General features: G+C 40.6%; 1 protein-coding gene across 1 annotated transcript in view; it reads left to right on the top strand.

Annotated features, from left to right (window-relative positions):
• LOC132833494 (probable pleckstrin homology domain-containing family N member 1) overlaps positions 1 to 14,226 on the top strand; it is a 64,969-nt gene extending 50,743 nt beyond the window's left edge. The window contains exons 10-13 of the mRNA XM_060851804.1: positions 5,999 to 6,085; positions 10,498 to 10,573; positions 12,163 to 12,239; positions 12,711 to 14,226. Of these exons, the coding sequence (XP_060707787.1) occupies positions 5,999 to 6,085; positions 10,498 to 10,573; positions 12,163 to 12,239; positions 12,711 to 12,794 (324 nt within the window). The 3' untranslated portion in view covers positions 12,795 to 14,226. The remainder of the gene's footprint in view (positions 1 to 5,998; positions 6,086 to 10,497; positions 10,574 to 12,162; positions 12,240 to 12,710) is intronic.
• Positions 14,227 to 14,449: the final 223 nt, after the last annotated feature.

The raw sequence follows: 14,449 nt of genomic DNA, 5'->3' as shown, positions 1-14,449 counted from the left end.
TCAATAGTAATAAAAATGTAACATATGAGGATACAGATTGATGGTGTATTTAGCAGTGCTAATAGCTAACTTTGAAACAATTCGTAGCACATTAGACTTTTTTTTCAAACCCCAGTAGATTTGAGTATGAAACTGAGTTTCACATTCCAGTTCAATACTAAGAGAGACCTGTGCTGTTGGACATAACATCTTGAGGATGGACATTAAACCCAGATCTTGTCTATTGGTGCAAAATGCCCCTATTTCTAAAAACAGGATACTTCTCAATTCTGGCCAATATTTAATTTTCAACCAGCACCACTAAGACAGATAACTTGCCCATTGTCACATTGCTGCTTGTGGGATCTTATTGTACCCAAATTGTCTGGCTTGTTTCAAACATCATAAGGGTGACTATACTCAAACTTCATTGGCAGTAAACTGTTGTGGGATGTACTGAGATGGTCAATGGCACTATATAAATATAAGCCTCTTTATAGAATCCCTACTATGCAGAAAGAGGCCAATCGGTCCATCAAGTCCACGTCAACCCTCAAACAGCATTCCATTCAGATGTGCCACCCACATACCTATCCCCGTAGCCTCACATTTACCATGGCTAGCCAACCTAACCTATGTAGCCCTAGACACTATGGGGCAATTTAACATGGCCAATCCATCCAACCTGCATTTCTTTAGACTGTGGGAGGAAACCCGATCAAACCCACGGAAACATGGGGACCATTTGCAAATTCCACCCAGACAATTGCTCAAGGGTGGAATTGAGCCCAACTCACTGTCACTGTGAGGCAGCAGTGCTAACCACCGAGCCACATGCAATCCCATTTTATCTTGCATAGTGGTGGTGAAACCATTTACATTTGTAGATCTTCTCCTGGAATTGTATCAACATCAAAGAAACACAATGACTGCATTGAGTAGACCTGAAGGTTTCATGTCTTGGTTCAGTCACATAGATGAGTTAAGATTTTCTTGCTCTGAAATGGTTCCCTAGACTGCAAGAAATTTAGGTTGACTGCTATTTCTATTCTCCCGAAGTTAATAATTATGGTTTCAAGCGACCAGACATTCACTCTTCTTTTCCGGGACCATGATTTAGATTCAGCTAGACTGACATAAGATGAAAGTCACTTGCGAATTGTAAATATCCTGTAAAATATTCAGGCTGCTGAAGGCATCAGGTTGCAGCACAGACTTAGCATTAAGTTAAGCACAACTTACCTTGATCTTAGTAGAATATCCCAGAGACATTTGAAGCCAGGAACAGGGTTAGACTGCTCAACTCTTCAAGCCTATTCCACCATAGAATCTCTACATTGTGGAAGCAGGCCATTTAGCCCATTGAGTCCACATTGACCCTCCCATCCAGATCTGCCTTACTCCATAACCCTATAATTTCCATGGCCAATCAACACAGCCTATGGGAGGAAACCCATGCAGACATGGGGACAATGTGTAAACTCCACACATTCACCTGAGGGTGGAATTGAACCTGGGTCCCTCTGATGCAGCAGCACCAACCACTGAGCCACTGTGTTGCCTAACCTGTGACAGGCTGATCAGTGGCCTAACTCCATATAACTGCCTTTGGACAATATCCCTTAATGCCCTTAACAAAAATGTATCTACCTTCGATTTAAAATTAACAACTGATTTGGCATCAATTGCAGTTGTCGAACAGAGTTCCAAATCTCTACCACCTTTTGTATGTAGAAGTGTTTCATCACATTTCTCTCAAATAGTCTGGTCCTAATTTTCAGACCATGTCCCCTAGTTCTAGAATCACCAATGAGTAGAAGAAATAGTTTCTTTTTATCTGCCCTGTCTTTTCCTGTTAATATTTCGAAGAGTTTGATCCGATCACCCTGTAATCTTCTAAATCTTGAGAAAGCAAGCCTAATTTGTATAATCGCTCCTCACAAATTAACGCTTGAAGTCCAAATATTACTCTTGTAAACTTACACAGTACTCCTCTCAACATCAATATATCCTTTCTGAAGTGTGGTGCCCAGATCTGCTCATTGTACTCCAAGTAGGTTTGAACCACAGTTTCACATAGCTGCAGCATTACTTCTGTGTCCCTGTACTCTAGTCCTATAGATATAAAGGCCAATGTTCCATTAACCTTCTTTATTAATTTCTGCATCAGTTTTGACACTTTAAAGTCTAAACCCTCAAGTCTCTTTGGACATCCACTGTATATAACTCCACACCATCTGAGTCACTGAGAAACTGAGTCACATAAGGAGATAAGAGAGTAAGAACTTATTCAAAAAAGTAGGTTTTAAGGACAGAGGGGGAGGAGAGATTTAAGGTGGGAATCCCAGAGTTTAAAACTGAGGCATGTTGAAAGTACAGTTGCTCATGACAGAACGATTCTCACCTTCATGTGGAAAAGGCTTGATGTGAAGGAACACAGAGATCTCACTGTCACAATAACAATCAGAAAATCACAAGATGACTGATATGAGAAAAAAGCTAATGTAGGAAAAAAATCTAATGTAACTGAAAGATACAGTTTGGGATTAAATAAAAATAGCTTTTCTTTGTATTAGAATCCCTACAGTGTGGAAACAGGCCCTCCACCCCAACAAGTCCTCAAAAACCTTCCCAAGAAGCATCCATCCAGACCTATTCCCCTCCCCTATTACTTCATGTTACCCCAGACTAATCCACCTAACCTAAACATCCTTGAACACTATGGGCAAGGCCAATTCACCTATCCTACGCATCTTTTTGGATTGTGGGAGGAAACCCACACAGTCAGTCACCCAAGGCTAGAATTGAACTCAGATCCCTGGTGCTGTGAGGTAGCAATGCTAACCATTGAGCCACCATGCCATCATATTCAACCACAGTTGAAAAGTGTGGTGCTGGAACAGCACAGCAGGTCAGGCAGCATCCATGGAAAGATTCTCCTACTCCTTGGACGCTGCCTGACCTGCTGTGGCTTTTCCAGTGCCACACTTTTGACTCCGATCTCCAGCATCTACAGTCCTCACTTTCTCTCTTTGCGTTCGATCACTCTAGAAATGGTTGATATTGGTTCCTGGGAACTGAAATGGCTTCCACCCTAAAATTCTTTGCATTGTCAAGTACAGATTCAACAAAACAAAGTGACATTCAAAAGTTGCCCTTCTCTTTATCAAGAATACCACTAGCCTAGAGGATTGGTGGGAAACAGAAAGGGCCATGTCTTGTCTTAATGTTAGATTTTGATTTCTGTAAAAATTGAACCAAATATTGGCACTGTGTTAATCTCACTTTGGATTTGCTGGAGGTGAAATTATGACTTTGCTTACCGCACACGGGAAGTACTGGTGACAGCACAGAAACTGACATAAAAGGTCAAACACAAAATTAACTGTAAACTGTTTGTTCTTCATAAATTCATGGTGTGTAAAATAAAAATATTTCCACTGTGTCTGGGTTGAGGTATCTATGAATGAGGTATTTACAGGACAATTTTAAAACTGTTCTTTTGTCTTCCATGTTATATTTATTACTTCACCTTTGAACCTTTTCATTTTAATACTTCTCACCCACATTCTGTACCATACCCAAAGGTAAAGATAACCTGCTCCATGCAGTCTGACTTCATTCCATTCTCAACCATTGGGAGGTATATGAAGTTAAAAATCATATAACACCAGGTTATAGTCCAACAGGTTTAATTGGAAGCACTAGCTTTCAGAGCGCTGCTACTTCATCAGGTGGTTATGGAGTACACAATTGTAAGACACAGAATTTATAGCAGAAATTTACAGTGTGATGTAACTGAAATTAAACATTGAAAAATACCTTGATTGTTTAAGTCTCTCATCTGTTAGAATGACCATGTTAGTTTCACTTCTTTCATATGTAAATCACAAAACTTCTTTTAAAAGTTACATTCTCAGGTTAACTTTAACAATTGGTGTCAGCCCAGATAATGTGTTGAAGGTGTTTGCCCCCATGTGCTGTTGTCTGTGCCATAATGTTTAGACTGATTCTAATCTCAAAAATGAGTAAAGAGTCTTCCATGGATTCATGCAGTTTTTGAGCAAAGTACAATGTAATTCTGCAAGTACAAATTCACCCCACAAGCGTATTTGTGTATGTGTGCATGTCTTACAATTGTGTACTCTACAACCACCTGGTGAAGGAGCAGCGCTCCGAAAGCTAGTGCTTCCAATTAAACCTGTTGGACTATAACCTGGCGTTGTGTGATTTCTAACTTTGTACACCCCAGTCCAACACCGGCATCTCCAAATCACAAGGTATATGAAAGTAGCCTCAGTCTTCTACAGGAACATACAAACAGGAGCTGGCCATTGAGCCTGCCCCACTGTTCAATACGAAGGGTCTGTTTCCATGTTGTACATCTCTATGACTCTATGACTCTATGACTCTATGATCAAACAATTCAATGTCTTTCACTGTCAGAAGGTTGTGGATTGAAGACATCCTCTTGAACTCAGAAATCAAGGCTAATGCTCCAGACCAGTACTGAGTCCTGCTGGAAGGTACTATAGACAAAATGTGAAAAAAAACATTTGTTCTCCTGGGTTAATGATGATTTCATAGCATCATTTTGAGGAAGCGTAGGGCGGTTATCCCCGGTGTTCTAGCCAATATTATTTATTCTTTCGGCAAGTTCACTAAAACAGACGATCTGCTGTTTTATCACACTGCTGCTTGAGAAATCTAACTGTGTGTAATTTCAGCCATAGAATCACAAAGCTTTACAGATGGAAAGAGGTCCTTTCGCCTATTGTGTTCATGCTGGCCATTAACCACCTACCTACTCAAATCCCATTTCCTAGCACTTAGCTGTATGATATAATGTTTCAACTCTCCTTTCTGTGCTCTGGTCTTATCTAATAGCAGTGGCAAGGGAAAAACCACTGTTGAGTCTGAGCAAGAGGAGGCTCTTGTCTTAACAGCAAGATATAATCTATTGTATGATGGCCAGAGGTTCCAGTTAAGTTGACCAGATAGGGATGATTATAAAGATTATCAGGAGGCAGTGACGACATATTTGTCACCATCAGAAGATTGAAACTGCTTTTTCTCTACCCAAAGACTGTGTGATATCATCAGGTTGGGTAGATTTGGCATTAACCTTTCTGACCCACTACATCACACAACAGATTATGAATAGTGTGATATAAAGTGCCTTCTTTAAGTATTATAATGAGTCTTCCCTTTGGACTTTTATTGACCCACAACAATACTTTTAGTGATTCAACATTCATTCAAAGGAAATGCTTATTTCTCCTGAACTGGTAAATAGACAAGGTCTTTTCTCTGGGTTAGGGGAGTCCAGAACTAGAAGGCATAGGTTTAAGGTGAGAGAGGAAAGATTTAAAGGGCACCTAAAGGGCAACTTTTTCACACAGAGGGTGGTGCATGTCTGGAATGAGCTACCAGTGGAAGTGGTGGAGGCTGGTACAATTACAACATTTAAAAGAGCATCTGGATGAGTATAGGAATAGGAGGGGGTTCGAGGGATATGGGCCAAATGCTGGCAAATGAGACTAGATTAATTTAGGATATCTGGTCGGTATGGATGAGTTGGACCGAAGTATCTGTTTCTGTGCTGTACATCTCTATGACTCTATGGTGAACTCACAGTATATTTGATTTGGACATTACCATTTCTGTGGTGTTCCTCTCTGAGTTCTATTCCACTGCAGTTGGGACTTTATTGATTGTGTGATTTCGAATGTGCTATCAATGTTGCCGCACAGGAAGAAAGAACACAGAGATCCTATTTAGGGTAACTATTGTTCATAAGACTTGTCACCGTCTGGTCCTCAGCTCACACAACAGTACTAAAACAGTTGCCTGTGGGTGTTAATGGATCACTGTGGACAACAATCTGGTATTTCCTTGACACCTCCTTACTTCACGTTTCTTGCGATACCCCAGTAATGTCACTGACCTATTAAAAATCATTGCATAATTTCTCATTATTATCAGCCTCAATCCTCTCTTTTTTTTCAAAATTATACAGATATTTGAAGAAAGAATTATGGTTTTATTTCCAGATGATCTTATTATACTCTCCACCGATGAACAGAAAACCATTGTTCAGTATGAAGTAAGTGTTTCCTTTCTGTCAGCCCCTAAATTAAATTCAAGCAGAGATAAAAGTGCATGACAGGGAGGAAATATTTCAGCTTCCTCCATCAAATCAATTCTGTGGCTCTGTTCAGCAGGCAGATAACCTTCTCAAATCCTCTGCCTTCATGTTGTAATTTCTAATACCATGTTCTAAGACCTTTCATATCACAATGTGAGGAGAAAGTGAGGGTGGCAGATGCTGGAGATCAGAGTCGAGAGTGTGGTGCTGGAAAAACACAGCAGGTCAGGCAGCATCTGAGGAGCTCGGGAGTCGACGTTTCGGGCAAGAGTCCTTCATCAGGAATGAGGCTTCTGAGCCAAGGGGGTAGAGAGATAAATGGGAGGGGTGGGGGCATGGGGGGAAGGTAGCTGAGAGTGTGATAGGTAAATTAAGGTGGGAGTAATGGTGATAGGTTGGAGAGGAGGGTGGAGCGGAGAGTAGGAAGGAAGATGGACAGGTAGAACAGGTTATGAGAGCGGTGCCGAGTTGGGAGGTTGGAACTGGGATAAGGTGGGGAGAGCGGAGATGAGGAAACTGATGAAGTCCGCATTGATGCCAACAATCCATGGAGTGATCACAAACAAAATAACCCTCCCCAGCCACAGTCCGGCTGAACTCGGCCATGTAATATCTTGATGTGCAGTTCAACATAGAGCTGGAATTCAAACTCTACATCCTATTGATCAAATTTTTCTGGCCTCACACAGCTACCAGCAAGACCTTTCTCTACATTTTCATCCCTTGGACACTAACAGAAAGTGGTGCTTAAATGCAGCATCTTTGTTTACTTTCCTTGAGTAAACTAACTTTCCAGCTCAGCGAGCAAACCTACATGCAGAACCTTAATCTGAGCTACAAATCTTCTCAAAACTTGCTAACTTTCCTTTAAGCTGATTATCCTGTGAAGTCTGGTTTCATAGCTAGTTCACATTAATGTTGATGTATGTCCAGAATTGTCTGCCCTGAAAGATTTGCCGCACTCTGTTAATCAGGAAATCTTGCATCTGGCAGAGGAAGAAGTGGGAGCCAATGAATTTACTCACAATACTTACGTCCCCTCCCATAGCCCCTCCTCATTTGAAAAAAAGTTTTTATAAAAATCTTCTGATCATCTATCTCGACATATAATGATACAACTTCATGACAAATGGGACTTGAACCAAAGCATGGTGCTAGACGTAGGGACTGCCATAGAATGCCTCCAGTGCGGAAAAAAGCCATTCAACCCATTGAGTCTACAATGACCCTCCAAACAACATCCCACCCAAACCCACTATATTCCTGTAAGTCCATTTTCCATGGCTAATTCCCCTATCTTGCATGTCCCTGGACACTATGGGCAATTTAGACTGGCCAATCCACCTAACATGCACATTTTTGGACTGTGGGAGGAAACCGGAGCGTCAGGAGGAAACCCACACTGACACAGGGAGAATGTGTAAACTCCACACAGACAGTCATGCGAGCTTGGGATCAAACCTGGGTCTTTAATGCTATGAGGCAACAGTGCTAACCCGCTGAGCCACTATGCTTGCCCCATTACATTATACAATGTTTTTTTAACTGGTTCTTACAGATGTGCTTAAATCTTTCCCTAATTTGTTTTGGCTGCCCTTCATTACTGCAAGAACTAAGCTCAAATCTTCACGGGCAAGTAGTCAACCGACCTTCATGTAGCTAATTGGTTATGATGCAGTTAAAACAGCAGGTCATAGATTGGGAATACTGCTATGAGTAATTCAACTGCTATGACTGCCCACAGTCTGCCATAAACTGCAAAGCATACATCAGGTAGAATGCAATACTCTTCCATTGCATGGATGAGTACAGCTCCGCCAACACACTAATAGCCCAACACCATTCAAAACAACAGCAACCCACTCAATTGGCATCACATCCATCACCTTAAATATTCTGTCTTTTCATGACTACTGCAGCTAGATTGTCATTCCTTTACTGTTGAATGGATCAAACTCCTGGAACTCCCTTTTTAATTGCATAATAGATGACAGTCTATCAGGACCTGGCACCTCAAGGAGCATTGGGGACTAAGAGGAGATATTGACTTACAGGAGAGAAATGTTTGTGGGAAAGAGAGAGTAATGTGCCCATAGTAAATCTATTAACACGTTAAATTATGAAATTAATGACAAGTGATTAAAGAAATTAAGTTTTGGGTAAGAAGAAAGCATATGTCAGGTGTACACAGGATAGATTAAGTGAATCCTTAGAAGAGTATAAAGGCAGTAGGAGTATAGCTAAGAGAGAAATCAGGAGGGCAAAAAAGGGGACATGAGGTAGCTTTGGCAAATAGAGTTAAGGAGATTCCAAAGGGTTTTTACGAATACATTAAGGACAAAAGGATAACTAGTGAGACAATAAGGCCCCCTCAAGATCAGCAAGGCAGCCTTTGTGTGGAGCTGTAGGAGATGGGGGAGATACTAAACGAGTATTTTGCATCAGCATTTACTGTGGAATAGGCAATGGAAGATATAGAATGTAGGGAAATAGAGGGTGACATCTTGAAAAATGTCCATATTACAAAGGAGGAAGTACTGGATGTCTTGAAAAACATAAAGGATAAACCACCAGGTCCTGCTCAGGTATACCCTAGAACTCTGTGGAAAGCTAGGGAAGTGATTTCTGGGCCTCTTACTGAGATATTTGTATCATCAATAATCACAGGTGAGATGCGGGAAAACTGAAGATTGGCTAACATGGTGCCACTATTTAAGGAAGGTGGCAAGGACAAGCCAGGGAACTATGGGCCAGTGAGACTGACCTCAGTGGTGGGCAAGTTGTTGGAGGGAATCCTGAGGAACAGGATGTACATGTATTTGGAAAGGCAAGGACTGATTAGGGTTAGTCAACATGGATTTGTGCACGGGAAGGCATGTCTCACAAACTTGATTGAGTTTTTTGAAGAAGTAACAAAGAGGATTGATGAGGGTAGAACAGTGGACGTGATCTATATGGACTTCAGTAAGGCGTTCAACAAGGTTCCCATGGGAGACTGGTTAGCAAGGTTAGATCTCATGGAATAAAGGGAGAACTAGCTATTTGGATACAGAACTGGCTCAAAGGTAGAAGACAGAGGTGGTGGAGGGTTGTTTTTCAGACTGGAGGTCTGTGACCAGTGGAGTGCCACAAGGGTCAGAGCTGGGTCCACTATTTTCATAATTTATATAAATGATTTGGGTGTGAGCATAAGAGGTTTAGTTAGTAAATTTGCAGATGACACTAAAATTGGAGGTTTAGTGGACAGCGAAGAAGATTATCTCAGATTACAACAGAATCTTGATCAGATAGACCAATGGGTTGAGAAGTGGCAGATGGAGTTTAATTCAAATAAATATAAGGTGCTGCATTTTGGAAAGCAAATCTTAGTAGGACTTATACACTTAATGGTAAGGTCCTCAGGAACGTTGCTGAACAAAGAGACCTTGGTGTGCAGGTTCATAGCTCCTTGAAAGGGGGAGTCGCAGGTAGATCGGATAGTGAAGAAGGTGCTTTCCTTTCTTGGTCAGAACATTGAGTACAGGAGTTAGGAGGTCATCTTGTGGCTGTACAAGGCATTGGTTAGGCCTCTGTTGGAATGTTTGCACAATTCTGGTCTCCCTCCTATTGGAAGGATGTTGTGAAACTAGAAAGAGTTCAGAAAAGACTTACAAGGATGTTGCCAGGGTTGGAGGATTTAAACTACAGGGAGAGGTTGAATAGGCTAGGACTGTTTTCACTGGAGGGTCAGAGGCTGAAGGGTGACCTTCTCAAGGTTTACAAAATCATGAGGGGCATGGATAGGATAAATAGACAAGTCTTTTCCCTGAGTGGGGGAGGGGGAGTCCAGAACTAAAGGGCATAGGTTTAGGGTGAGAGGGAAAAGCTATAAAAGAGACCTAAGGGGCAACTTTTTCATGCAGAGTGTGCTACGTGTATGAAATGAGCTGCCAGAGGAAGTGGTGGAGGCTGGTACAATTACAACATTTAAAAGGCATCTGGATGGGTATAGGAATAGAAGGGTCGGAGGGATAGGACCAGGTGCTGGCAGCTGGGACTAGATTGGGTTGGGATATTTGGTCAGCATGGATAAGTTGGACTACAGGGTCTGTTTCCATGCTGTACATCCCTATGACTCTATGACTCTATGGTCATCTCCAGATTACCACCGTACTGAAGATTGTTTGGAAGGTTTTAAAAGATACAGCTTTATTTTATTGAACACTACGCGTTGCCCACTCTTTTGAGCACAAGGATGATGTGGCAAGATTTGATTGTTTTGGAGCATTGAAGTCAGGTTAATTAGTGATTTGAAAGCCAATGATCATGATTAAAAATACATTTGGTGCTAAAAATGAAGTAAGACTGATCTTTAATCCCAACCCACACAGGGAAGACTTGCGACTCAAAGCATCAGAGCTTTGGAAAGATCAGCTCGTGTAGGGCATCTTGAGTTTGAAATCACAGGTCAGTCATTTCATTTCATGAATTTGGTTCCCACACATTAGATTTTCACACACTGCTTAGTATTATTATTATTATTTTTGCTATTTGCCGCTGTGCTTGTACCTCATGGAAATCTCTCATCTTGTTAATGTGAGCTTTATTTCCAATGAAGCTACTCTGTAAATCCCCATGACCTTTTATTTTTGAAACTTTTTAAATAATTGCTCTATCTCATGGTTTTCTGACCCTTACAGTCTATGGTTTGTCTTTTGCCTCATCTCTCTCTAAATTCACACAATTTCATTTTCAACAACCTTTAGAGCAGCACAATTGGCTCCAGCACCCTCATGTCAACTATCATTCCATCTCCTGGATTTCACCCAATGGTACAAAATATATCTTTAGATGTCAGGCTGGACACAACAACTATTGAATAGCCTGGGAGTAGTCTCAAAAGCTGTGTCTAGGAAGCAGCAGGTGTGATGCAGTCTACTGTTGCTTTTTGCCCCATGTCAAACTTAAACTGAGGTTGATTGTGAAAACATCTATAGAACAAAATCTATTGAAGTAGAGCTGGCCCTCTTTCGATTAAGCATCTTTCAGGAGCGATGTAATGAACCTCATTCAAATATGTTAACTCACAGTCGACATCATCATAGCCAAAGTTATATGCTGTCTGACCTTTCTGGTGTAATACTTCTTAGCTCAGTTACTTACTTGAGCATCATCTATGAGTAAACCCCAAGCTCAGCCAGCAGTTTTGCGGATCTATTTCTTAGAAAGCTCTGATCTCACTTCCGGGCAGAAGTTTAGACTTGGTCTTCCTGCTCTCCTAGCTAAAGATAGCAAGGCTGGGCAGTTAGTATGGTTACATTTGGACTGGGACTTGGTTTTAGTTAAAAGCTAGAGTAAAACTCAGCTTTATAAAGAAATTCAATGACATTTTATCAAACATCAGACTCTGCCCTTCTTCAGTTCTAGCTTATCATTTTCATTCCCTTGTTTTCATCACTGCATAATTGACTGTTCAGCCTTAGTCAGGACTTTAATTCCATCCCGACTTCCCAACTTCACTCTTTCCTCCTTTAAAATGAGGTAATGGTGACATAGTGGTAATGTCAGGTGGCTAAAAATCCAGTGCCCCGGCTAATTTTCTGGCTGAGCCTGGGTTCAAAACTCACCATAGTAGATGGTGATGTTTGAACTTGTTTTTTTTAAATAAAACTAGTCTAATGATGACCATGTTACCTTTATTGATTGTAAAAACTCATAAGGTTGACCAATATCCTTTAGGGAAAGAACTCTGCCATCCTTACCAGGTCTGACCAACATATGACTCAGGATTCACAGCAACATGATCAACTCTTAACAGCCCTCAGGGCATTTAGGGCTGGTCAATAAAGGCTGGTCCAGCCAGTGATGACCATACCTTATAAATGAATGAAAAAATGCTTCCCTAAACTCTTCAGCCAAGCTTTTTATCTCTCTCTATGTGGCTTTGTGTCAAAATGATGTTAAATAAAATGTATTAATGTGAAGCTTCTTGGAATGTTTTACTCTGTTAAATGATTTATGGTTGTTTGGTCACAAATGCAAATTCTTATCTGTAGGTAACATGATGGAGCCTGTGAAGGTCTCTTGTGCCAAGCCAGCTGAATACAAAAAGTGGTTTTTCCACCTCCAGAAGGTATTGTCAAGAAAGTCAGCTTCCAAGGAAATTGAAAAATTTAACAGTGTGGATATCATTCAGGAATTTAACCAATCTGTGCTAATATTGTTTAGTCTGAACCATTTAAGTCAGAGGATAAAGGAACTTGATCCAATTACTCTCCAGTGCCTTGCTACACAGATTAATTTCCAGGCTTACATAATGGCATATGCATTTATTGGCCTTGTGTCTATTGGGTCACATGGTGTAGCACATCGCAGAGGAAATATTCAATAAGACCTGACTTTTTTTTTGTTAAAGACTAAATATCACTGCCTGAAATGAACTACAGACTTTCATTTACCTATATTGTTAACCTTTATTGATTTATCCTATCAAACGTCCTTTAATGTTAAATCTTAGTAAATCCATAGTGGTGTTACACACTTTCTTTGCGTGGTATGAATCAAAGTATTGCAATAATGAGTTAATGTTCTTCTGTGTTTTTAGCCGGACTATAATACCAACACTTTGCCTTCGAATGGTCAGCTCCCACCTAGACCACCCAAGAAGAGAAGCAGCTGTCGTTACTGATGTTGTTCCTACACAGTCTTATGAATCCACTTCTACGTCATAGTCACCAGTTTACACTTGAAAAGCATGAAAACCACAGAACAGTGATCCAGAAGACACTTATGATATACTGCTCGACTACCTGCACTGGCTTTGAAAATGAATTAGGGAGTAGCAGGATTAAGTCTTTCTAAAATATTCATCATTGGCATCTCTGCCTCATGACTCAGCACAATTTAAATGGCGGTAGATGGGCAATCTTTTAGTGGTCTTCTGCTGATGTCACTCTGAAACTGACTGCAAGAGTAAACAGCCTACAAAATCTTCAATCCATGTTTCCTCCCTCTGTCGTATACTTGATAGCATTGCAGTTGGAAATCTCAACTTGCTATGTGGAAACATCATAACAGGATATCATAATTTGATGCTTCTTTTCAATAGCATGTCAGAATTGCAATGGTTTTGACCACAATGGCCACCGGAAATCAAAATGTCAAGACTGGAAAACAGAACTCCTCGCAGTGAATCCAGGACACCTTAAGGTGCACTCCTTATTTTGCCTGTGTTAGTTGATCTCACCTGTGAGTGAGGTAGGGGCACCATCAAATGTCCTCAGAGTCTGTGAGCTCTGGCCGTTATGCTGCTACTGGGATTTGGGAGCATGCAGGTATTAAGTGAATAAGCCAAGCTTGGAAGTTGCATGTCCAAAGTCATAATCCATTCTCACAAACAGAGATGTCACCTCCAGTGAGATGCATTGTGGTTACAGTCACCCAAGGGACTGTAGGCCTGGATGGGACACTGCTTTCAGACTGCAAAGAAGTGAAAATCTATTTTAATTAAATTGGTCCTGGAATGCCAATAAGATTGGTGTTCATCATTCATTCCTTGTGATTGTCCAGAAAACATTAGTGATTTGTAAAAACCTTTTACTGTACTCCTGTACTTCTATACTGGAATGCACATGACAATAAGGGATATTCTATATTCTATTCTTGAGCAATTGCAGTACAGGTGGTAAAGGCAATCCCAGGCTGAACTTAAATAGGGTGTTCTTGTATTTTGTTCCAACAACCAGACAGCACTGTTCTACACGTCCCACTAATATCCTTTGCAAGCTTTTGTTTTTCTAATGGCATTGTAATTTTTACATTTGGAGGAGACACTAATGTCAGTGGTATGCTGAAGATTTGTCAATCAGTGATGTGATACCTGATTGTCCATTTCTTTACATGACTCTGCATGTTATCAACATTTACAGATTACATTTTTCAAAACAACTTTTTAAAAAAATCATCATAGCAACCTATTTGTTGATGATGTTTCATTGTGCCTACTACTTCTTAAAGGAATATGAGTGATAAAGATCTTTAGACTTTCATTGCAAGTTTCAAAACAAGAAACTTACATTTGGTCAGCTTTCAGAGGAATATTATTCTGTATCGAAAGGAGCTTTCATCTGTGGAGCTCACTGCTTTGTAGGCATTGCTTCAGTTTCAGTTATAACAAATGTACATGTAGAGAGTGTGCTTACTCTCTGTAGAGTGAAATATGGCTGGGAGATTCATGCCTCATAAAAGAATCCATGATACAAGCCTTCCTTCGTAATAACTGTGAAATAAATTTCTCTTTTAAAACAGAGTTAATTACATATTATCATTTCTAGGTATGATTTA

The sequence above is a fragment of the Hemiscyllium ocellatum genome, chromosome 37 (genome assembly GCF_020745735.1).
Source record: "Hemiscyllium ocellatum isolate sHemOce1 chromosome 37, sHemOce1.pat.X.cur, whole genome shotgun sequence".
Taxonomy (NCBI): Eukaryota; Metazoa; Chordata; class Chondrichthyes; order Orectolobiformes; family Hemiscylliidae; genus Hemiscyllium; species Hemiscyllium ocellatum.
Note: the sequence above shows the minus strand (reverse complement) of the source record. Positions and strands in the feature narration are given on the sequence as shown.